A 25884-nucleotide genomic window follows, 5' to 3' on the forward strand; every position below is an offset into this window, starting at 1 on the left:
AATATTTAAAATAACGTTTTTAATAACTTTTAATTCCAATATTCTGTGCACAAATAGTTCAAATAAATAATTCTCCAAATAATCGATTAATGTTTCATACGATGCATATCTGTTGATTCCACAAGAAGATAGTAAATAATTGCTTTTGATCGCTACTCTGCCATTCGTTCATATATTTCACCAATATTCATCTATCGATGCTATAAATCGAGCAAAGTTTCCATACGAGCGACAGTGTACGTACCTATCGCGTTGGCAACTAAGCGATTGCGGATTTTGTCATTAGATGGTATTGCCAAAATCCGCAATCGCTTAGTTGCCAACCCAATATAATCCCCTATCGTTAGATTACGCAACATCTTCACGATACATTGGATCCTCGATCCTACAAGACGCGTTAGCGAGTCAGAGTTTCAATTTCTTGGAAAGTAGCACTTCGTTGAAGAGATGGTACGTAGGTAGGTACGTGGACGATTAATTATATCGAAGCCCTGTAATTGCAGCGCGCTCTTCAATTACTGACCTCGTCGAACCCTCTCTGCATCGTTCCCCATCGACGAGATGGTCGAGACTGCGTTGTATTCGCTCGACTCGCGCTTTGTACATCTCCGGTCTACGAAATGAAGCCTAAAGGGCGTAATCGACACACTTTGTGCTCTGGTAATTTGATGATCCGCGCGAAACCTCGTAAGGATCAACGATCCTTTTCTTGACAGGCCAATAGCTGCTGTTCTCTGTACTAGCGCTCTTGGTTTTCATCGATAAATTATGCTCGTTAACCTGCCGCTAATTACACGCTAAACTCCTCCGTTTTCATCAAGCACCCACCCCTGTAATCTTGGCGAATTTCACTTTGATCGGTGACTCGAACGACCCATCAACCGAATGAGTGAAAAATTTATCAAAAGGCTGTCTTATCCGCTGCACTAGTTTCGCTTTTAATATTCTGCGTCGCTACGTTGTTTCGAATGTCTCGTAAAAGTGTTGCAATTCTGTTGGCCACTATGAGGAACAGCAAGTAATTCCAACATAGAAATTCTTCAACGATTCCAATCGAAAACTCTAAGATCCTTAATAGATGCACCTTGGTACGTTACCAACGAAACGATACTTCGCGACCTCAAGATACTCACAGCTAAAGAAGAAATATCCAAATTGAGTAATAGATACAACGTAGGAGTTAACAAGCACCAAAACCCACTTGTTATCAGATCCGCAGGCTAAAAAGACATTCCCCTTTAGATTTAAGCATTAGATTCAACTAGAATTAAACATACAATAAACACTTATTAAATACGACATAGAAAAATTTACTTACAATTCTCAATGAGAATTTTTTTTTATTTTATTTTGGTTTTTACAATTTGTCCTGAAGGACATTTGGTAAAGTGTTATATCTCATTGGTAGATAAAAAAAATAAAATAAAATAAATATAGCATGTGGGTGGCTACCCCCAGCGGGGTGCCAGCTTCGTGTTTTCTAAGTTATATCTTTTATGAGGTTTATTGGGTGTTTCCTTTTTAGTCTTCTTGCGATGATTGTTGTGTTGCACGTTTCAACTGCCAGCTGGTTCGGGTGTGTTTCTATTCTTACTCTGTATCTTGTTGCGAGTCTGGTAATCTCCTCCTTGACCGTTCAATGAGATTGTAAAATTCTTCCAAATAAAAAAAAAAAATTCTGTTGGGCTGTAAAATTCAAATTCCATCGGTGCGCGTAGCGTTGGTTAAGTAAACGCACGTTAAAATAATTTTTGTTACTTAACGAGGTTCAGGGAAGATATTAGCGACATTTCTTTGAAATTGTTACAGACAGGAGACTAGTTTTTTTTAATTTGTGTAATTCTGGACGATTAATTTAATATTCTTCGTGCTAAATAGAGAGATACGTCAATTTCAGTTGGAAGAGTAACTGAACGAACCGCTTGTCATAATCCTTCACGATGCAATCCCCTGTCTGAGAGTTGCGGAGAAATCTCTCCGGACATCTTGAAAGTCACGCACTAAACGTAACTGTTTTTAACCAACCGTACCACGAGATTCTCTGCCCCGTCTTATCGAAATTCCCCGGAGAATCCCGTCAAACGACACGACCAATCCGCTTTCTACAGCGCAACCGAAGTTTCAAGCGAAAATTTTGTCAGCCAGTTTCGCAGCTCCGAATACAGTTAAATTTCACGTACGAGAAACTTCCGTAAACTGTCCTCAACGTTCCCAGGTTTCATCTCCGAGTCAAGAAAATCCTATTGCCGATCTTTGGACGCAGGATCTTGGGATTTGTGTCTCAGGCGCGTTTCTGTATTTCCACACAGCCGCTTGCATTTCTTTAAAGTTGCGTGGGATCGATACCGCGGGACAGTGAGAAATAAATAATACACAGGGTGTATGGTGAAACCTTGGGACCCATTTCGGCGATAAACAGCAGGCACAAAAGCAATAAAAAAATTGGTACGAACGCGTGCTCTTTACAACCTCGTTGCAAAGTTATGGCCATTTTTGTGTTTCAATAATCCACAACTGCTTACTTTCATAAAAGATGCTCGAAATAGCTAGCCTCGGCCTGCATGCAGTTGTCGTATAAAAGAATTTCGCGAACTTACAAAATTTCCAGGTGCGTCTGATAACACAGACCCAGCTAGCCATTTCGGGCACCTTCTGCGAAGAAAGTTGCCGATTATTGAAACATAAAAATGGCCATAAATTTGAAACAAGCTCAGACAGAGCACGTGTCTCTCTGTCCGCGGTTCTCTCTAATCCTAAAGTAGGTTCTATGTATTACGATACACCCTGTATTGTGGTTGACAGTTGTAGGTCTAATGTAGATGTTAAAGTAACATAGCGCTGGAATTTTGGAGCGCGTTATAACTGGACTAGGAATTCTTTATGCGTTTGAGGTGATAGTGATAGGAAGAAACACTTGCGTATATTTAACAATTTATATATGTCGGGTTCTCATTATGGTTAGGGTTAGGGGCGTGTAATGAATCTTCACTGGAACTAGCCATCGTTGTTATACAATCGAGGTAATGTTGATTGGCACAAGTGTGAGTATTACAGAATCTTAAAGTAACTAAGGTGATTAGACACCGATGACAATGGTCTTAGGTTCGATGACGAATCCGCGGTCAACGGGATAGCATAACGTACCTTCCTCCAAAGTCTAAGTTCCACTCCTTGTTAGAAACTTTTCTTTTTTTTTTTTTTTTTAATCATTTATTTTGCCAAGATTTGTTTTTTTATACATTTTTGAAATTCACAATAAACAATGAATTTGAGTAAAGTGTGTTAGGCAAAAGTACCGATACGCGACGGTACGACGTAGCCATGCTATATTATGCGTCGTGGTTTTTGTGTTTATTTTTGTTTTTTGGATTTAAGCCGCAGGGGAGCGGAGCGTTTGTGTATTCTTGTTTGTGTTGTATTTTTGTCCTGAAACTTGGCCGCAAAACAGGACTCTTCGGTCCTTGTTAGAAACGTGAAGTATCCATTGATCGTAAAGACGTTGTTTTACTCGCTGACGAGATTATATGAGAATGTTTCTCTCCGTCACGGTGACGCTGCAGAGGAAAACTATGATAGGGTGTGTCTCAGGGCACGAGATCATCGGATTCGTCGAGAAAAACCCTCGTTCGGGAAGTGAGGGAAATGGACGCTGCTGTTAATTGGTTAATTTCTATGTTGGTGGTTAGAGAAAGATGCTAGCCGCCCTTGAGAGAAAGTTGTTAGCGGGAAGCGTCGTTCGTGAGAAAAGCAGATTTCCCGTAGCTTCTCGCAGTGGGTGGTGGATTTAAAGATTGTTAGAATAAGAACTGTTTGTCCGTTTGAAGGACCTTAGTTAACTAAATCCTAAGATTTATAGCAGGTCCTTCAGCCAGCTGAAAATATTCTCTGAGGATGACAATTGGCAATCATCTTATGCGAAGAATAGGGTCACTGTATAGCCAGCCACGGGACAGAAACCGTTGGAAAGTTTACTGTCGAGTGCCGCTACACCTTTATGGGGAATTTCTAAGTGCAAAAATACACTTTTTAAAAATGTATATAATATAAAAAATTTATGAAACTAAATAGCTGCTTGCCTGCACTCTGTTTGCTTTTATACAACTTAGGTCTGTTAGCTTCTGTTCGAACAGCCTTTAGGAGTTGAATCTCGAAAAATATTCGGTTATTTTTATTGTAAAAACATAAAGTTGCATTTATGCACAGTCTATAGTATTATATTATATTATATTATATTATATTATATTATTATATTATATTATATTATATAGTATTCTAGTATAGTATTAAATTCTACAGTATTAGAGCTTTTATGCAAATCTGTATTTTTACAGACTAATTCACAAAACACAATTAGAAAGACAATTGAAAGTAATTAAGAAATGATAACTGTACATACACGAAGATATTAAAATATTACGGTCTGCGTAATTTTTCAATTGTCCCACATCGACTGGATGACAGGATAAAGAATACTTAATTAGGGAAGTTAATGTGCAGGCTGATCTCGAAGAGGCCGAATTACTCGATGACCTATTTGCATCGACACCGTGTCACGGTCGATCAAACGTTTCTAGATGACTTGTGCTTTCGGTTAAGTATAGTCGATGGCGATCTTTCGACGTCCACGATCCCCTCGCCGTGAAATTAAACGCGTCGAATCAAGGACGCCAATGCATCCCTCTTTTTCTTTGTCAGAAGCGCACCGGTTCCTCTACTTTTCTTCCATTGCAATTTTTTCCAACGTTCCACTAGAATTCTGTTCCGCAAAAAAGGAGGTTAAAATGGATGATTCTGGTCTTTAGTTTACTTCTGGTAAACGATAGTTCCTCTGTGCTCGGATCTAATCGAGATTTTTTAGTCCTTCGAAGCGCCATTAAATTCTCGTCCAGATGTAATTATTTGGGGAAAACCCGGATGCAGGAAATAGAAAGAATTTCGTGTTTTGAAAATAAAAGGAAAAATTCAGCTAATGGCTCTCTTGTTCAAAGGGTTAACGAAAATTTCTAGGAATTGCGAGTTTGATTCAAATTCTTGTTACGAACGATTCGTCGTGATCTCGGAGTGTCAAGTGGAACGTAATCTTTGTAAACGATATATGCAAGCTGCGTTTCCAGGAAACAAAATTTTCTCTTTTCTTCGATACTTTTAATAACGGACACTGGAGCCACGCTTTTAGAATTAAAAACGCAATTCTTTTAATAATAAAAAGTAACAAACATTTCCATTATGTGATGAAGAATATTCCATTTCTGTTTTTCCATTTCCCACGTCAATAGCTTCTTTTTTTCTTATCTGCTGTGACGAATTTTAAAATCCCAGCAATTTCAGCCTTCCAATCGCCTTTCTAACAATAAGACTAAAAGCACGCTTTTGCACGCTAATAACAGAAAATAATAAAATTTCCAATTTGTAACGTAGAACATTTTATTTCTCTTCTTTATACGTTTGTTTACTTTTTTATAGGATCTTACATTGAAATTATCGCGATCTATCTCTCGATCCACGATCCTGTAACTAAATAACAAATTGTTCTCGATTTGCTCGTACAGTGGAAACTCGATATCTTCGACTAAACGTCAGCATTAATGTATCATGCACGCTATTGAACTGGCAATTGAAAAGCAAAGTATCGTCGCTTGTTACAGCGTAGTTATGCAAATCTCGCGTGAGCACGTTCAGTACTGACGTTTTAACGTGGACAAAAACGTGTTTCGATCATCTGCGAGAGTCTAATCTGCAAGCAGAATCGAGATTCGTTCGTTAAGAGACGCTGGACACGGTTTTCTGTTGCAATAAATAATTTCTCTTTGCATCTGACATTAACGAGCGCTTGTCCATCTGTTTAATAGTTATCTGGTGTTTCAGTGGTGTTTGTAGGAGGAATAATCGGTAGGAACAAAAACGAGTTGCCTTCTGATGTAACGATCTTGTTTTGACAGAACTGCGTAGTCGGAGGGAAACGGAATGAGAAAGAAGTTGGGAATCGTCTGAAAGAACATTTCGCAAGTAGACAAATAACGCTATAAAATTATCGCGTTTTAGTGAAAGTTTGAGCAAATTTTGCGTCTCACTTTCAGCCCGATTAGAAATAAAATATAGCGTCGATTAAAAATTATTGCGAAGAAATTGTTGCATGGAAGGTGGTGCGTAGAGACTTAAGCTTCAGCGAAATAGCGAAAGAATTGAGTGAAATTATAAGAAACGAGAGAAACGAACAATTTTAACAAATGGCGTTGCAACTATTTCTGGAAAAACGGACAGTGAAAACGCGATGAGACGTGGCACACAGCACTGGTAACCAGCAGAAAGAAAGAGCTGGCATAAATTTATGCCAAGTCAGCTGTTGAATCGAAAGAGTTCCTTTTAACCCTTTGTGAGACGATGAAATTACGTGACCTATCCAATTCTTCCGATAGCGCGTCTTTGAAGATACCGGGAAGAGATTGTCACCGAGAGATTGGGTGTCACAATTATCTCTAATTTGATGAAATTCCAAAAGAAAATCCACGATTCGTACACATTGCAATAATTTAATACGACAATTTCCTGAAAATTCTCCACTCAAAATCCTCTGTGCACATAAATTTCTCCTTTTCTTCGTAAAATAATAGAAACAAAATATTCAAATGCTTCCCACTCTCAGTTACCTCATATCCATTTTTACGAAGTTCTAAGAAAAACTCTGAAATCATCTTGGCAAACAATAACTTCAACGTTCCTTCTCCCTCGAAAAAGCACCTCTACTTTTATCTTCGATTACCAGACACTCTATAAAATGTCACTTTCACGAAAAGAATCTGCATACCGTGTCGCCTATTAAAAATTACAAATAATCGACACCTTTCAGTTTATCATCGCGGCGTGAAAATGCTCGAAATCCTGAAAATCGCTCTAGATCCATCGCTTTAAATCTCGAACAAATCTCTTACAAAGGGTTAGAGACTCGTAACGTCGGTCAGCTTCACTGTTGAAAACGTCGCGTTTACGATGCGCAGCTTCTCCTGACCGGATGCCAGACGAAACGACGGGCATCCTTTGCGCAGAGATCAGCCATGTCTGTTTCGTAGCGAATCGGAAGTTCGCAGCAGAGGTTCCTGTGCTAGCCGACGTGGGATTATATGAGTGATGCTTGCTCGAAGAGTCGTAAAGGACGACGAAGAGATCGCGTTCTGGTGACGTAACGCGCCACACGCCGGAACATGAGCAATCTACAGGTACCGGAGCTTCGGCTTCCGGCCGGCGATGGCGGTGGTTCGACCGGGTCAAACAATAAAGGCACCGCGCCTCTGTTGCTAGTTCCCCAGACCAACGTGCCCAGAAGGAGGCATTCGTGGATATGTGGGTGAGTCTCTATGGGAATTTTAATCTTGCAGATTTTCCAGGTTTTCCATTTTCCGCTGTAGATATTTGCATAATTATTTTTTGATATTTCTGCGGATTTATTAATTGGTCCTTGTAGGTAACGTTAGATAGTCGAATTTCCAGACAAATTTTATTATCGCCATATAAATATTTTCGTGATTCGTAGATTGGTCTTCTATTGGATAACATTCTTTACTTTCGAAGTATAAAGTCAACAAATTCTGTCTTGGAACTCACGTTACGAAGACACGAAAGAAAAATATTTCTCTTGTCGATATCACCAGTCGTTTGAAAAGATTCTATCGTACATACGTCCTGGAAAAATACACGATTCGCAGAAAATCATCGACAGAAAGAATACCAATGCTTTCGAATCACTGGAATCGTCAGAATCGTCGATACGAACACTTCGACCGTACATTGCCCGATTATTATGCAGATCTGCCGAGGCTGAGGCCGAGGTAAACGGTTTCCTCTGCGTCTGTCAAGGGAAATTGGATTTGCGAGACCCTGGAACGAAAAGAATTCTATAGAGACCGATCGAAGTTCCCTTAGAAATTCGTCGTTTCAATCCTGAATACACAATGCCTCGAAAATTAGCGTTTATAACGAAATTATCAATTTTCCACTTTTTGTGATTCCTATACGAGCTTAGGAAAGTATTACGACACTCGCCATAGGAAAGCTTTAGGTTAGAAACAAGAGAGAAGCTTCGATAGGCGAAAAGCATCGCAAGCCAGCGGTTAGGATAAATCGTCGCTGACATTCGTATGGTAGTCGCAGAGCATTAAAATGTCGTTTCGAGGCAATTAAAGCGGGATTTAATCGAAACTGTGCATAGCAGGCTGCAGTGGAATTAGTTGGAATTATGCGAATTTCTGCAGCACTCGAAGTTAACGGTACAAGTTTCCATGTATACTATGGTCTTTTAAACGCCATAGACGTGTATAACAATCTTTATGCACTTTTGAAAATTGTTTCTTGACTCTAACGATGATTTTCTCCTAACCTACGTTAATTTAATTTTCGCTCTTCCGGTTAATTTTTAAGCCGTCTAATTTTAGACGGTCGCTTCGTCCCTTAAATCCGAGTTGGCACGATCGAAAGGAAGAACGTATATAGCATCTTCGGTTGTTATCGTAGCGAAAGTTTTATTCAAAGGAAAGGCAGTCCTTCCCTTTCGAGCAACGAACCAATTCCATCCTTTCGTCACTGTAAATTCACTCTATCGCTTTGATCGCGGTTAGAGTTAAGTCATTGAATTTCCTTTTCTGTGCGCCACCACTTTTCCTTCCACCAAGATTAATTAACAGCCCGATCCCTTTTCCATCAATCGCACGAACCTCATTAAAACTCCACAAGCAAACCTATTAACCCAAAAGCCATCGACTTCTACAGAAAAAAGATCAAAAAGAAGAAACGCTTTGACTTTTCAACGGCCACCTAATTATTTGCATATTTGTATTGATAAAATAATAGGATTAAGAGAAAAGAGAAGGGATTGGAGAATAGCTGAATTTCAGTTTCAAAATGTGTGCATCGACTCGCCAAGACCAGAAACCTCGAAATCGTGAAAGTATTCGAAAATATATCTCGTTATGAAAGACATTGTCTTTCGTTTTGTATAATAATAAATTACTGGTCGATAATTCCGGTTAATTATTAAAGATACTTCGACCATATCGACGGTCAATTATTACAACAATTTATTATAAGGTAACGTGGAGGATCTGCGCGATGTTTGCAAAATTTTAGCAATTTTTTAATTACAAGGATATTTCAATTTACGATGAAAGTCATTTGAAAAATAATTTCTATATTTGTATAATCTTATCGGAAGATTTTACCCGAGAAGACAATTTTCTTTTCGTCCAACTGTTGAAATGGCACTCGATTTACCGTTCGATCGTTAAAAATGAAACTCAATCTCGGAAGTGCAACACGGTTCGCAATTAACCAGGAAAGAGAACGAAGAGATCGTCGTGTTAGCTGTTTCCTCTTGACGGAAAACGGCCATCTTTTTTCCTGCTGCAACATTCGCGAAGCTCGATAAGGCTTTTTGTCGCGTCTTACCGTCCTTCCCTTTTCTTCTCTCCTTTTCCTTGTTTCCATTGCCCTTTCCCCGACAGCAGCGAGACAAGCAAATCCTCGATAAGGCGATTAGAGATTCTGGAACACAGTCTTTGGTCTCCGTTTGCTGGGCGAAAAGAAAAATAGCGAAAACCACGCTACTTAGCTTCCAGAAGAATGCTATTACCAGTAAGACGATCGTCATTATAAATCTCTAATGCGGATGCTGGTTATCATCTCGCTCGATGTTGCAAGCTGATTACAGTTGTCATTCCCAAACGCGAATTTCTACAAAAAACAAACAGCGTTCGTCATCGGTTTTTTAAACCTTTACTCGGCGATAACTTTTTGTTTCGAAGGGCAGACTAACGAAAATCCTGGGTAGACAGACGTGGATAAATCGTGGATGATCATAGTCCACCGAAAAATCAATGAAAACGTTCGTGGAACGCTGAAGTTAAATTTTGAAAAATTGTCATTTGATGGTAACATTTTTTTTGAAGGGTGGACAAACGAAAATTGTGGGTGGGCAGATGTGGACAAATCGTGGACTATCGTGGACGATCGTGGCCCACATGGAAACCAACGCAAGAGTCCATGATGCGCCGATGTTAAATATTTTTAAATGTCCATTTCGAGATAACATTTTTTCGAAGGCTGAATAAATGAAAATTCTGGACAAATCGTCGACATTCGTAAAATAACGTAAAAATAAAAATCAATGAGAATGTTCATGGGGCGTTGGCTTCAGATTTATTAAAATTTCCATTGGCGATGACTTTTCTTTGAAGGGTGGACGAATGAAAATTCTCGATGGACAAATCGCGAGGAAAAAAATTAGATTAATTAAAACTCTATGAAAAAGATAACGAAGCACTGATTTCACTTTATAGTTGTTCATTTGTTACTCCAATCTTTATAATCACGAACAAATTTTAAAAGCTTGCGATAATTTCAGATCAAACCATAGATTCGTCGATTGCCACATTAGCAAATTTCATAAATTTTCGATAATTAATCATTTTAAATCAAATGATAAACTCATCAGTTTCTGTATCTCGTAAATTTCACGAACGTTCGATAATTTCAAATCCAATCATAAAATCATTAATTTCTACAATTCTCCTAGCAGACTCCACAAATTTTCAATAATTTCAAATCCAATCATAAATCCATTAATTCTCGCATCGCGGAAAATCCTATAAAATCCCATATATGTTCGATAATTTTACTTCAAATCACAAACTCACAAAAAAAAAAAAAAAGAAAAGGAAATAAAGAAAAGGATATCAAAAATCAGTAACAATAACCTTCTTCCTCGCCGCTAAATTGATTTCGCTGATAAAGAACGCACGTATAATCCAGCCTGATATTAGCCAAATATTAATTCTCCGCTCGTCTGTCGAATCAATGTAGATCCATGGAAGGATCGAGGAAAGACAAGGCAGACCTCGGACGCGTGAACAGAATACTAAAAGGGATAGAGCGCGCGTGACGCCTTTGAGGCATACGTCGCTGTGTTTCTGCAAACAAATTCCCATTAATATACGGCACACGCGTCTATCTGGTCCTCTCGAAGTCCACGAACTTTGCCAAATAGTCGCCACAGACGATTTTAAGAACGAAAACCAAGTAGAAAGAGCATAGTTGATGCTCGTAGGTGGCCTTTGATCCTGTTAGACCAGGATGTTTCTTGGATTACGATTATCCTGACGATGGTAATGATAATATCATAAGCGTGTGGCACGTGCTTCTGATGCAGATAGGATGTTTATTACGAGTTTGGTTCGACGACGTTTCTAACTGCTATGATGGTTATAATTGAGATTAATAAAATAATTATTCTTCATAGTGGGTAGCGATGACGATATTTCCGATTCGAATTTTGATTTGTTGTATGGTAGAGAGAGGCTTTGTATTTTTTATCGACTTGAAGTTTGTCAGAAGAAAAATAATAATTGAGATTTTGAAAGCTCGATGTTGCTTAATATTAGCAGAGAATTAATAACCGACCTTGTTATAAGCAAATTTCATTATAAACGTACAAGGTACGTAAATAACAAGCATAATGTATTACGTATTACGAAGGAGTCGGTGTATCGTTAAAGGAAAAAAAATCGTTGGATATACAGCACGATATTTATTAAGGTAAGAATGAAAATTATATCATGTGTTGTACGTAATTCGATTTATTTGTTTGTTTCGTATTGCGTGTCGCGAGTGTGGGTCATGAAGAAATAAAATAGCCCAGGACTATAAATTCAGGAACTAATTAGATGCTGTCAGGATAATAAATCTGAAGCAAAGAAGATGCTATTTAACGTTTCGGAAATTATTTTAAAAGGTGGCCAAATTTTACTAAATTACGTTATTTATCAAATTTCAAAGTTATATTAGCAAACATTCAAATTCTACGAAATTAAAATTATTAATTCAATTTATTAAAGTAAAATATTTATTTAAAAAAGAAAAATGCTTATTCGAGTTCCCGTCTAAGCGAAGAAAATTAAAAAATTATTAAACAAATAGCTCGATCACGTCTACGCTTACAAAAAGTATAATTAGTTTTCCAGAGTTGGCCACGTTGCCATTTACTGACATCACAGGCTTATTAAGTTGAAGTAAAATTAATTTCCTCGTCCAATCCGCGGATAGAGTCGTCTCGTTCTACTTCCGGTTGAAAACGCGGTCCAAGGGATCGTTCTACTTTCCGGACAAATTAATTAATAATTTTAAACTGTGTTAAATTTGACCTGTGTTAAAGTACACGGACGTCTTGCTAGGAACAAACATCGAAGTTTGCTCGTTGCACGCCACTGAACTTCCGTTCAAGTTTATGACTTCTCAGTGCGTTCACTTTTTGCTCTCCTCCCATTCCTCTTGGAAAAACAAGCCGTAACAACCTTCCATTAACTTCTGATCGAGCTAGTTAGTTTCTTATATAAACGTAAAGTATCCACGTGTGCGAACTTATCAATTTTTCTGCGTTTCTTTCTTTCTGCAAGGAAAATAGAAAAAGTGGAAAATTTCCAAGGAAATTGGAAATTCTTGTTTAATTTCTTATTTTCTATATTCATGGAATAATTATCGTCAGCTTTATCTCGAACATCGATCAGGAATTTGTAGTACTTGTGTTTTTTTTTTTAGGTTTCTTGAACAGTTTGTCCGAGTTTCGTCCATTTAAGGCTGTTAGACGCTTTTATAATTTTTTTGATATTTTTTAAACTTATTACGTAATTGTTGTCGGCTTTGCAAATTGTCAGGGAATTTTTCATAATTACGTTTTCTCTCGCGATCTTCGTTCTTCCAAAGCCGCGAGGCAATTTGTTTCTCGTCCTATTTGTTAATGCTTATTTTTAATTTATCAAACAATCATTTTGTTCTTTATTTTAAGCCTGTTGTCCTCTTTCTCCTTCTTCTTCTTCATCGCCTTTGCATCTCCATAAGCATCTTCCTTCTTCCAAACTAATTTATTTATAAAAGTCGCGAAATACACAGCAGATACAAAGATTCAATCGAATGATAAAAATATTCAATAGCAAACCAAAGACCGTGCATATAGAACCAAAGACAAGAGAATCTTTTTGTTAAAGTTGTTGTATCATTTTCCTGAACTTTGTTTTTCTCTTTCATGCTACACTATTCAAGTAATTTTCTTCTTTCTCCTAATCAAACGGTATTTAGTTAATTACCGAAGCAAGTGCAGCGATGTAAATATTATAGTTGGAACGATATCATTATCGACTATAAGCAGGTAACTGAAATAGTTCTTGAAATCGCCATAGTGGCACGGTAAAGTCTGGCCGAGGTTAAATCCTCGTTAGCACGCGCCAACGAGGCAATTAATTTCGACTGATCGCGCGTTTGATTCATCGATAGTAATGGAATTGCCTGCAAATCTGTCGGGTTCCATCAAAATCCGTATAGAGTTTAATGGATGTCGTTCGATACCTATAGGTTGAAACAAAAGCGATTATTAACGAGAACTTACGCTCTGTTGGATAATAAAGAAGTTTTTGCCTATTATCTTCGATCTGCGTGATTACTACGCCGTCGTTTTATTCCTGATCGATGTTGAAGATATACTTCGTTAATTAATCGACATTATTATACCACTCCGTGTACGTGTAATAAGTATGTATAAAAATCTGTGTATTGTACGTAACCGATGTGTTGTTATTAAATTGCAAATTCTCAGTTAAATATTTTTTTTTACAATTTGTCCTTATGGACATTTGGTAAAGTGTTATATCTTATTGGTGAAAAAAAAATAAAATAAAAATAAATATAGCGTGTGGGTGGCCCCCCCCCCAGCGGGGTGCCAGCTTCGTTTTTTTCTAAGTTATATCTTTTATGTCTCAGTTAAATATGGCACGAAATACTAAATTTCTTAAACGTTCAGACTTTTTAACTTTCGAATCGCTTATGAAAATAAGGACGATAATAAATATCGTCTGTGGATTTGAATTTTGAACGTAGATATTCGAAGCTTAGATCGGCGATAAGTGACCAAATCTGAATTGTAAATGTCTAGATAAGTGTCTTGAGACGGTTCTTATTTTTTTTTATTTAATATTCGTTGTTTTCATTTCAATAGAAAGAATACTGTAGCGATATTTATGGAAATATTTTCAGTGAAAATTCTGCGGTTACTGTGTGTTTGATTGCGTTGTAAATGTTAAAAGGGTTAGTTAGGCGAGCACGGTGAGAAATGTGAAAGGACGTCGTTGAAGTTCTTTTTCTGGAAAGTTTCCTCGATATTGGAACTATCGATTTTCATAATTCTTCTTTTTCTCTTCTCGAGTATACCTCCTCCGTGAATATTGCTTATGTTAGTACAACATAATCTGTTCTATAAACGCGTTGTTTGATAATAACTACACGGCAACATAAAAATCAGATAAATATAGTGCAGGTTATAGAAGATCTTCCGGAAAATTATTAAATCACTGTACGCGGCCGACACGACCAAGAATATTTAATTAATCTCTTAAATAAAGATCAAAGAAACAGATCTTTCAAACTAAAATCAGAAACATCGTTTAACGATGTCCAACAAAAAAAAGACTGTCTGGAAAGGATCACTTTGTAACAAGAAATACGACATAATCGGTTTAACCATCAAAGAACGTATTTATATTGAAACGTTGGATACAAAATGGACCAGAAATGGAAAATTCAATTTTCTTATTGAAAAACCAATTTAAAGTCTCAATAGAAAATAGTACAAGAAGCAATCTAAAGAATAAGCAAACCCAGTAAAAACCATCACTGTTCAACGTAAGAAAACCTACGCAAAAATTTCCACGCGTTTGTTGTTGGACTATCAAACCGATTGGACGTATCGTCGCTCTCGAGTATCTTTCTGCCTATCGTAGACTAGAATCGTAGACTAGAATCGTGAACCAGATTCGTAGACTAGAATCGTGAACCAGATTCGTGGACCAGATTCGTAGACCAATTTCGTAGGCCAGATTCGTGGATCACGTTCGCAGACCAGAAGCTATGCACGTACGCGGGTTTCACAGTTCGGTATCTGGACGAGGATCCGGGACAAAAATCAAAATTCACCGGCCACGTTGGCAAGCCACGCTCGCGGAGCAGATTCGCAGATCAGGTTCGTAGACCAGCTTCGTAGATCAGGTTCGTAGATCAGGTTCGTAGATCACGTGCATAGGACACGTTGGCGTGTTTCACAACGCAGCCCCGGCTCGGTTGAAATATTCTAGATATTTATTTCTTTGACTAAGCCCACACTGTGACGTTTAAATAAATAGCATCGATTCCGAAAACAAGCTTTCCACTTTTTCACAAATATTATGCAGAAATCGTCCATCCTCCCTTGTATTTCGTCAGACACTGTGCTGATGTTTCCACGTGACATAGAACAGAGTTTTTGCGCAACTTTTCAACTTTTCTTGGAACAAGCGTGGTCGCAGGTTCACTCTTCGATGGATTTTATTAAAAAGATAAAGAGCATCCAGTGCAGCAATATCTTTCCGACACTGAAAGGCCAAAATTACAGAACGGCTTGAACCGCTTTTTTTCTAAATTGCTCCTTGAAGAAAGAAAGGGATCTCCAAATTGGAAATTAAAATTATACACATCTTTGCCCAAATTCCTCGTATTTCAGACGTCACAAACACTTCTTAACAAGAATTAACAATCTAATTTTCAAGCGTTCACATTTCAATGTACAAACGATTAGTACCGATTATCTGACGATTTTTTATTTGAAATTACTCACAGACTGACGATATCATCGAACGATATAAAATCAAAGTCCGGCAACGATTATTCCGATTTTTGTCCAATGTACATCGCACTATACGACGTCGCGATTAAACGCGTAAAACGCCTCGGCCACAAAGAAGTGATCGTCGCTGAAGCACCCCTGATGGTTCATATATGTATAGAAAATAAAGAAAGATGAAAAAAATAGCTGCTGCACGAGCAGCAACCCTTGAAGGGGACCTTTGAGCGGATGCCACGTGGAGAAGGAAACGAGTGCCTTCCTCGGTCACGTTCCTGCCAGCTGGCTGCAACGAAATTGAATTTCCGATCCCTGTTGCCTGTTCCGCGATTAAAGATCCGTATCGATCATCGTCGATCATCCTCGATCACGCTTGGCTTGTTAAAATTTGTATTCCCTGTTTCTTTATCAATCTTGCCAAGTTTACGTGATTTATAAAATAGATTTGACATTATCGAGCCTCTCAGGTAGTTTGAGGGGGTTTCCAAAGCAAATTTAATGTTTTTATTGGTTTTAATCGTGAGAAAACGTATTATATGTAGGCAGGTTTAAGTATTGGAGAATTTTGTAGATTTTTATAATGTTAGGAACTTAGAAGGTGTTGAGAATTTTAATAATTTTAACAACTCGAACCGTGTGATGATTTCTTGAATTTTGTGAGATTTTTTATTATTAGAAAACCTTTTGAATCAGTTTCTGTATTGTATATCCATACAAGTCACAATTTTATCTTTTATTTCAGTGAATTTTAACCAATTTAGTTTTACAATATATTTTGTGAAGTAGAACATTTAGAAGGTTTTTTGAATTTGATACAATTTTTGATATAAGTTTTGATGTTTCTAAATGTTCAGTGTATATATATGTACGTAGTTTTTAATCTTTTTTCTCTCGTTCCACTTTAGACTTGCAGATTAAAAATTTTCTTTGCCTTTCATTAGACTATACTTTGAAATATATTTGCTTTAATAAAATGCCTCTGCAAGAATTTCGAAATATTCCATAGAACAAAGAAGAGAAATTTACACAGAACCAGATACATAGCATGAAACTTCTCTTTACCAGACTGCTTTAAAACTTCCCTCTCCTGAATTTCTGTTTCACTGTTTCTTCTTCGAACAAAGTCATGCAACCACACGATTGATTTTTTTTTTTTTTTTTGTTATTTTATATATTACTCGTGGTGTGATAAATTCTCTAATCCACAGAGGATAGTTTCTAAAATGAAATATCTTTCCAGTTTTCTTCTTTATTATCCTTCTCATCTTCCTTACCTCTCGTCTTATTTTATAACGAAAAATCTCTTAATTTTCTCAGATTTATCTTCGATCAATATTGGAAATTTCAGAAATTTTTATATCTTTCAATGAACTTTTTTTCACGAGATATATCTTCAGTACGGAATATCGCGGCGATTTTTATCTTTCTCTTTTATATTTCGTAGGTTATTTAATTTTTTTATTAACTTTCTTAATTTTACAAAATACATACAGTATGTATGTAGTAGTAATGTAGTATCATTGGAGCGTTTAAAAATATTTTCCTTCTCGTTAGACGTACCTTGGAAAACGAGCAATTACATTCTTTTGATTGACGGGATTAATTACCGTTCTCTTTTTACCAGACGATTAACCTATATCATATTTCATGATGCTGAGCTTTCATTTCCATTTCTATTACGTATCCCCTCTGTAGCATCAGTTTTCCACTGTTTGCTCTATATAAATATTTCGTTGTTAAAACGTTACACGATATTCCCCTTTGGTTTGCATTTTTTACGAATGAACTTGTGAATTCACGTGATATTGCCCTGACAAATCAGAAACGCTTGCGTGGAAATTATCATTTTATGGAACATTACGGTTCAAATATTGTCTGAAATATTATTACATAAATAAATTGAAATATGGAGGGGAAAGGAGAATCTGTAAAGAGATTTCAAAGACGCGATGTTTATGCGATAAATGTTAGTCAATTAAAATTGTTTACCTTCATTCGCGAAACTCGGGGAAAATGTAATTTAAATATTAATTTTAGAAAGCAAAGAAAATCGGCTGAAAAAATTTGCCACCGAAAGCAAACAGAAGCAAAAAGTTTACCAAAGAAATATTAGGGAAATTACCAAGGAAAATTAATCTCCGCGTTCTTTAGCTTAAAAATGGTAAAAAATCGAATTATAGACCTGAAAGAAAAATTAGAAAACTGCATTAAATCCCAATTTTTCAATTTTGAGATCATAAAATCTGATTAAAGCGATAACGAAATTTGTAAAGTTTTAATGATTTCAAATCACGGTTAATCGTGTCTAATTATACGCTATAAAATCTGCTATAAAGTTTAGCTGTAAAGTTTGCCTTATTTACGATTGTATGGGAAAGCTTGCCAGGAGAGAGTTGATCTATTTCAAGAGGCACATACAACGCTGCAAAGAACTTTTTCTCAATGCTATTTTTTCACTTCAGCATTATCGCTTATGTATATAATATAACATATAATAACATAATATAATATAATACAATGTAATGTAATATATATTGTATATTTTTAAATGGAAGAACCTATATATTTTTATCCTTCAATTTTTTGATTCTTTTTTGATTCTCTATACAGAAGAGTAAAAGTACTTGTGTCTGAAAATATTTCTTTAAAAAGATATTTCGACGTTGATTTTGTTAAACTTTACGTCTTCCTTGCCTTTTGACACGCTACATTCGATGAAATAATATATACAAATATTAATTTTATTAATAATACTAATAATTGCATATTCTGAAATGAAACGAACTTAAGATACACCAGACAAAAATTGTCTGCTTCCAAAGTTAGGAGAGAACTCAATTTCCTCTCAAGATCGTGTCTCTATAATTATATACATTATAATCGTATATAAACGTATACATAAATGTCAGTCTTAATACATTTCCATTAAACATTTAACAAATTTCACTTAACATATCCGAACATGATCGATGGTTTATTGGAAATATCGAAGAAGCAACGCGTGAAACGCGTTTGAGTCTAAAATTATTCACAGTGCTGTATAATAACAATCAAGACGAATTAATAAGCGAACAGCGCCTGATTCTATCGAGGATCTTGATGTCTATCATTCCGTGGTTCGCGTGCCATCGAGATACGATCGAGAGTGTCGGAGGATGGGATAGAATGGAAGTCGAGAGAGTTTTAGAACGGTCCTCGAACCAGGGTAAATAGGAGGATATACACTTGTCCTCAATCCTTCCTCTTAAACTCAGACGGAGGATTCGTTGCAACCTGTTTGTCTGTGTATCTCCGACTGTGGCTTCCCGTACGGTCACATCTCCAGAAACTCGAGAAATTCCGGTTCAACTGTCGTTTATTATCTCGTCTTTTCGCTGCCTGTGTTCCTTTCGCGGTTACCTCGATGATGGGATCTTTTATTCTCTTGTAACGACAGCGTCTAATTGTCTTGCTACTTCGTTGCTCCCATGTCGGTACAATTGTCACGTTATACGACAGAAAATAATATTTATCTTCTTTCCGTGGTTTCTTGGTCTGCTTTGCTGTTTCCTGCCAAGTAGGTATGATTTTTCATAGGATCTGTTATGGCCCAGGCGTCCGTCAGCTGTGCACATAGAATTAAGCAATAATCCTAAACATAAAACGAGGTTTTTTGATTTACCGTTAAGGCTGGTAAGTGGCATAAAACATCTTCGATTTAAGAGGTTCCTTATGGTTATAGCTCCATCAGGTAAAAATTGGGGAAACGTGGCTTTTCTCATGTTTAGACTTTAGAACAGTCAACATCTCTTTACCGGCTTTTCACCCTTCGATCATTCACCTTCTTTCTCTTGTACCTTACGCAACAGCGTAACTATCTTCTCTACAAAGTTGTTGGAAATGTATGTCGAGTTATCATTAGGGTTAGGGACGTGTAACGAATCTTCAATTGGATTAGACATTGCTGTTATGCAACAGAGAAGATATTTACTGGTACAAATATGATTATTACGGAATTTGACAAGTAACCGTGGTAATTAGATACTCGAGATGCTAATGGCAATGATCTTAGGCTCAATAACGAATCCACGGTCAACGGGCAAATGTGCTTCCTTCCAAAGTCCAAGTCGAACTGAACTCACTGGTCCACAATGCAAGTGTAACTCAACTTACTCGTCCACAAGTAGAACTCAATTAACTTCCTCAGTCCAAGTCGAACTGCACTTGAATATTCTTCTCGGTTCCTCTCTGTAACCCTCGGTTCAATCTTTGTTTTTAAGGAGAGCTATTTAGTTACTCCATACGTCTGTTAGGTACACGTCCCTCCCGTGACCTTTTCTACGTTCAGCGACCAGTCGTGTCACTTCGAGCCCAAGCTTATTGTTATAATTCTCGATTAAATCATAAACAACTATTTCTCAGTTTTATTATTTAAGTACAGCTATAATAAAAAGTCTGGATTAAAGTATTGGGGGTCTTCCCAAACATTCCAAAGGAAAGGCCCCGATGTTCTTTCATCTGCGACATATGTGTCGGGTTATCATTGGAGTTAGGGGGCGTATAATGAATCTTCGCGTGAAGTGGCCATCGTTGTTATGTACTATCGATGATACTTATTGATACAAATGTGATTATTACAGAGTTTAGCAAGTAATAGCGGCGATTGGATAATCGAGAAGTCGACGACAATGAATTTAGGTTCGATAACGACTTCACGGTCCACGGGATGACGAATACGGTTTCTTCCACAGTCTAAGTCGAACTAAACTTACTGATCCACGATTCGGGTGTGACTCAACGTACTTGTTCACCGTACAAGTAGAACTTATCGGACCGAACCTCAATAGAAGTGAAACTGCCCTTATGTACTCCTCTCCGCACCTCTCTATACCCCTCGGATCAATCTTTGTTTTTAAGGAGGGCTATTTAGTTACTCCATACGTCTGTTAGGTACACGTCCCTCCCGTGACCTTTTCTACGTTCAGCGACCAGTCGTGTCACTTCGAGCCCAAGCTTATTGTTATAATTCTCGATTAAATCATAAACAACTATTTCTCAGTTTTATTGTTTAAGTACAGCTATAATAAAAAGTCTGTCCTATATTATTAATTATATTTATTATAACCTATTAACCTCAGTGTTATATTAATTAAACCACCTCTATTATCCTAACCGAAATAGGGGATCGATCTGTTCGTGGCGTCGATTATTCTAATCGTAACGGGAATTTACGACTCCCGTTGACGCGCTTCCTCGCGATCGTGGCTCTACGCGACTTGTCCAATAAACAGGATCCTCGAAGGAATTTGGAGAAATCGTAGAACTTTAATTAAGGCGAAGGAACGGTGGAATCTTTAAGTTCCTTCGCGAAAAGAAACATCTGAACGATTTGACGTAATGTCGTAAAACGTACTCAAAATTGCGACACAGAATGCAGCGTAATATCCTAAAACAGAATTCCGAATTTCAGTGAATCGAGCACGAATGAGGGATTTTTTAATGATTTTTTATGAACAGGATTCAGGAATTTGTGGGTGTTGAAGCGAAAATGTTGGAATTACGCGAGATTGTTAAACGACGATAGAATTGCAGAGGATTCGGGGAATTTTCGCTCGTCGTTGCAACAGACCAGCCATTTGTTACATTCGTTGTATAATTCTGGGAAATCGTCAGTGTTGGTGTGAAATTGTGCGAATTGTGAAATTCTTGAAAAGTTGGAGCAGAATGTCACATGCTCTCCACGATTCTTCGAATGGAACATGCGGCAAAAATTATGCAAGATCGTGCAGGAAACTTTGATATTACGTGAAATTATGCCGAGTCACCAAAAAGATCCCAAAAGATTCCAAAGAAAAGTTCCCACCTTTGAAACCGTGGAAATAAGACCAGAAATTCCAAATAGCTGGGAGACGCGGCGTCTTCGCGAGAAGACCCGATAAAACGCTGCAGAAGCTCTAGAATCGAGCGTCTGTAAGACGAGATGATGAAATCCGGCGAATATCGATTTCACCATGGTCTATCCGTCATCGTTGCGTTTATTCTACACCTTCCGGCGAGACTCGTTGGGAATCACAACTGCGAGAGTCAAAATCGTTTATGGCCACTTCACTGCGATCCCAGAGTCGTTCGTTCTTTTCAAAAGACTTCCTCGGAAAAATAATATATGATTCTGCAAGTTGGTGGAAATGGAAACTTGTTGGCTGTAGAGTATACGTTACGTTGGTACTGAGGAAGGAAATTTTATTTTATTTTCACTTTAGTTGCATGGCAGGTTGAAAGGTCTTTGCGAGATGGCACCAACAAGTGCAAATCTTTATAAATACAAAAAAGCAAATGGTATTCCTTTGTCCATGTTTGTCCAACAAAAATGTTCGTTTGTTCATCCTACAAAAAAAAAAAAAAAAAAAGGAGCTACGAATCATGGTTGTTCCATTTTCTGTATCTTTCAACTGTTTTTCACATGTAGAAATCCTGCAGAGGATTTTGTACGCGAACGCAGTACCATTTTAGAGAAACGTAATATTTAGGGGGAATTATCCTTATGGTTAAAGAGGCCAACAACATTTCAATTAAACGATTTAAATTCAGCATTGTGAAAATTATATCAAATTTTTTAAAGTACCATTACGTAGGTATTAGCTGCCCGTAGATGTCCTATGCCGTGCTGGGAGTTGGTACCAATTTTATTTTGTGATACGTACGAGAAGGGACGGTTTTTAGCGACTAGGCCAATTACATTTAGGCCAGTCTCGCATAATCCAGCAGCTGAATATTCGTAATAACATATTCCCTTCTCATGAAAAAAAAAGGCACTAGCTACTCGTAATATGTGGAAAATTATAAAACATAAAGAGTTTTGGTAAACATATTTGCACTGCGTTGGATGGATCTGAGCTTTTTATGTATAGGTGTGTGAGCTCCAAAATTAAAAATGTTAATTCTAGGTTCTTTATGGATATAAATTGCACATTATTTTGTACGAGAATATTTCTGCGCACTAACTCGCTGAAATATTCTTCTGTAATTCAATACAGAATATTAGAAAATATATTGCCAAATGAAGATTTTATGTAATTGAAACACAAAGAGGAATAATTTATGAAATCGAACATAGCCAAAATTTGATACTTAGCGTTTGGTAGGGATAACAGTTTAATTTAATTTAACAGTTTTATATAGAATGTAGAAACGGAAAGAAATGCTTAATGTATCTTGGTCCTGGTTTAATAATCTTGATTAAAATTAAAATTAAAAGTTGATCTTCTTATAGCATACTAAAGAGGTGAATTATGACACGAATTCTCATATGAATTTTTCTTTTTGTTGCAGGTGAGTCCTTTTATACGGCTTTTCTATTATAGTCGCCTCGCAATGTGAGTAAAGTGCTACAATTTACACTCTTCGTTTTTAATATCTCGCCGCTTTTAAGCTCGCCGACATTCAAACGAATTTACAAAGAGCATAAAGCTCTACATTTCCCTGGCAACCGGAAAATTGCTCCGCTTACCACGTTAATTTTCGCCTGCCAAATACCACAAACTTGTGTTTCCTTTTCATATGCGAAGAAAAGGGAACGTCGAAGAAATTCAATTACGCGCGATATGTGTGGTTCACTGGCAGATTTCCTCGATTAGGAGAAAACATTGCACGTATGTGCGACACCTTATATAAGCGTGACTTTCCATAGAAATATTTAAACACCCTCTCTACCAAAATCTTCAAATTGCTGGACATTTTTCACATATTTTTCATATAGTTTTAAATTAATCGATATTCATGGATCCTAACTAAATTGACACGTTGTATATACTTGACTCGCGCTTTTACATATTTCACTATACACCTTTGTATTTATCATGTACTAAAAAAATACATTTATACGACGAAAAAATGATAAAAATCAATCGATAGGTACTAACCTTGGCGACACCCGGTATGCAACGACGCGCCCCGGAGGTCAAGAACACCGCGTTGTTTTATGAACATGATATTTATAGTCGTTGGTGGTTCGTTCCTCGTGTCGCACGTTTCGCTCGTCGCGATAAGATAAAAAAGCACCGCACACCGTCGAATTTTAATTCAGCGCCGTGTCGATCGGGATAACCAAGATCGCCGTGATAACGATAAAACGAATACCTTGTAAATCTGCCGATCTTTCTGCGCTCGCGATTCAAGACACAAATGTTCCTTCGAGTTTACTGGCGCACGCAAAATCAATAGGCAGCAGAGAAATCAAGATTTCAAGGTTATTAGAATTCCTGGATCTCGGTTACTTTCGCTAGATCAGAAGCTAAACCTAGTGTAAACCGTGAAAGTCCCTAGAAACTTTTCTACCTTATTACTTAACCTTAAAATTACATTCATTGAATTAAAATTCAAAATTCGATTCGAGTGACAAAAGTCCCTATACTTGTCCTAGATCGCTCGAGATCAACGCTACTGTAAAAGCTGAGACTACCACGATATTATTAGGTCGTCCGGAAAGTTCCTTTCGTTTCGTGAGGAAATAATAGACGCACAATGTTTTTTGTTTTATATTATTTTGTCGAATTTCACACCGTGACATTACACAGATTTGCTTTCACGTTTGTACGAAGGTTCGTTGTAAAAAACACGTTTGGACAACGGAATATAATTCCTAGACAGAATTTAGTTTCGCTGGACTAGAATGCAGGTCTATTAGAAACCGCGAAAATTCCTAGACTCGTGGCATCTCGTAGCACACACGGCACGCGTTCCTGGCATCCAATTTCTGAGTGCAAGAATGGATTCACCAAGAGAATTGCATCGGTGGCACGTCGAGGAGGACACGTACTCGAAATGCAACCGACTTACAGATGAAAACAGAATGCAAAGCTACCGAGGAGAGGCCTGTGGTGGTCCTCAGGGATCGATACGAACCGTTGCCCGCTGCTGCACAGAATTGCACGTGCACCAATAGACGACAGCCCAGTTTCTCCGCTTCCAAAATTCTGGACTCTTAGAACGTGTTCGTTACAACCCTGTATTTTCGCTTTATTCGAATTTCCATAGATTCTGAAACCGAACAATTTTGATATTTTAGAGAAACTCTTCCGTTTTACTTTTACGAGCATCTTTCGACAACCAAACAAGGTCTTACGGTAAATTGTTGAACTTGTACGTTATCCGCGACGAATAAATTATAACAACGTCGATTTCTGCGTTAATAAATTTCTGATAAATTTCCAAGTTTCTAAATCGAGAAGAATCGTCCCCAAATTTAGGATTTAAACGGTTCGGATGAGATTATTGAATGACATTTCTAGAACCTTTTTCGTTGATTTCTGAAATTACGAAATTTATACCAGTTGGAATGCTGAGGCAGAAAATGAAGATTTTAACAGGTCCAATACCAAGCAATTACAGACGAGTATTTCATTTCCCAAGAATTTTCTACCAATGGATTAAGGTTTTCTTCTTCAGGAGTTCTTCTTAGGAGTTTGGTTGGCCGAGGTGACAGTGTTGGATGAAATCGATACAATCTTTTTGTTCATTTTCGCAATTATATCGCTTGGAACTGGATTGAAACTAACATTAATTAATTTTCTATTGATTTAATACGTTTAAATGGTTTTATTGTCATAGAGTCGAGCGTACGAATAAACAGTTTTAGAGGACTAGCAATTAGTCTTGTTTGTTCTACGCTCGGCAGGCAGTTTCTCGGTTTCGGCGTGCAATTTGTCAAGAATCGAAGAGATTGCACGGTGCAGATGCAGTTAGGCGGATAGACAATTTTCAAAACGAATGATTTACCGAGGCTTTCCAACTGAAATATAATCAAAACTGCTCGTTGGAAATTCGCGTTACCACGTGGGCTAACCATCCAACTTCGAAATCCAATCGGAATCTCGTATCGATAATAATTTTGATCGCTCTGCCTACGTTCGAGCCTTATTTCCATTTTATTATTTTGCCAATTGAAACGATAAATTAATTTGCGCTTTTAGGATTCTCTGAATTTTATAAAGCGCATTATTATTATCGATGTCGTTATTGCCACAGGCTTTCATTTCTATTTTTATCTCCAGTAATTAACGTCACGTTGTTCTACATAAAAGTATGTTATCCTACTTCTCTAGTTACCAGCGAAATTGTCCTAATTCTCATTGAACTTTGTTCGAAACAGTCGAGTCTTTTCGCATCCTCCTCGGTGTTTCCTAATTTGCCTGCCCTTTTTATTTTTCTGTATATCTTTTGTC

The 25884-nt window shown here is 37.4% G+C and overlaps 1 protein-coding gene across 5 annotated transcripts in view; it reads left to right on the forward strand.

Annotated features, from left to right (window-relative positions):
* LOC132914583 (cAMP-specific 3',5'-cyclic phosphodiesterase-like) overlaps positions 1-25884 on the forward strand; it is a 395884-nt gene that overhangs the window by 141706 nt on the left and 228294 nt on the right. For 3 of the 5 annotated variants that reach the window (XM_060973796.1, XM_060973798.1, XM_060973797.1), the window contains exon 3: positions 6996-7342. The exons of the other annotated variants lie outside the window; for them this stretch is intronic. In XM_060973796.1, coding sequence (XP_060829779.1) covers positions 7200-7342 — 143 coding nt within the window. In that variant the 5' untranslated portion in view covers positions 6996-7199. The remainder of the gene's footprint in view (positions 1-6995; positions 7343-25884) is intronic. 5 annotated transcript variants of the gene reach the window in all.

Source organism: Bombus pascuorum, chromosome 15, assembly GCF_905332965.1.
Source record: "Bombus pascuorum chromosome 15, iyBomPasc1.1, whole genome shotgun sequence".
In the NCBI taxonomy this organism is placed as follows: Eukaryota; Metazoa; Arthropoda; class Insecta; order Hymenoptera; family Apidae; genus Bombus; species Bombus pascuorum.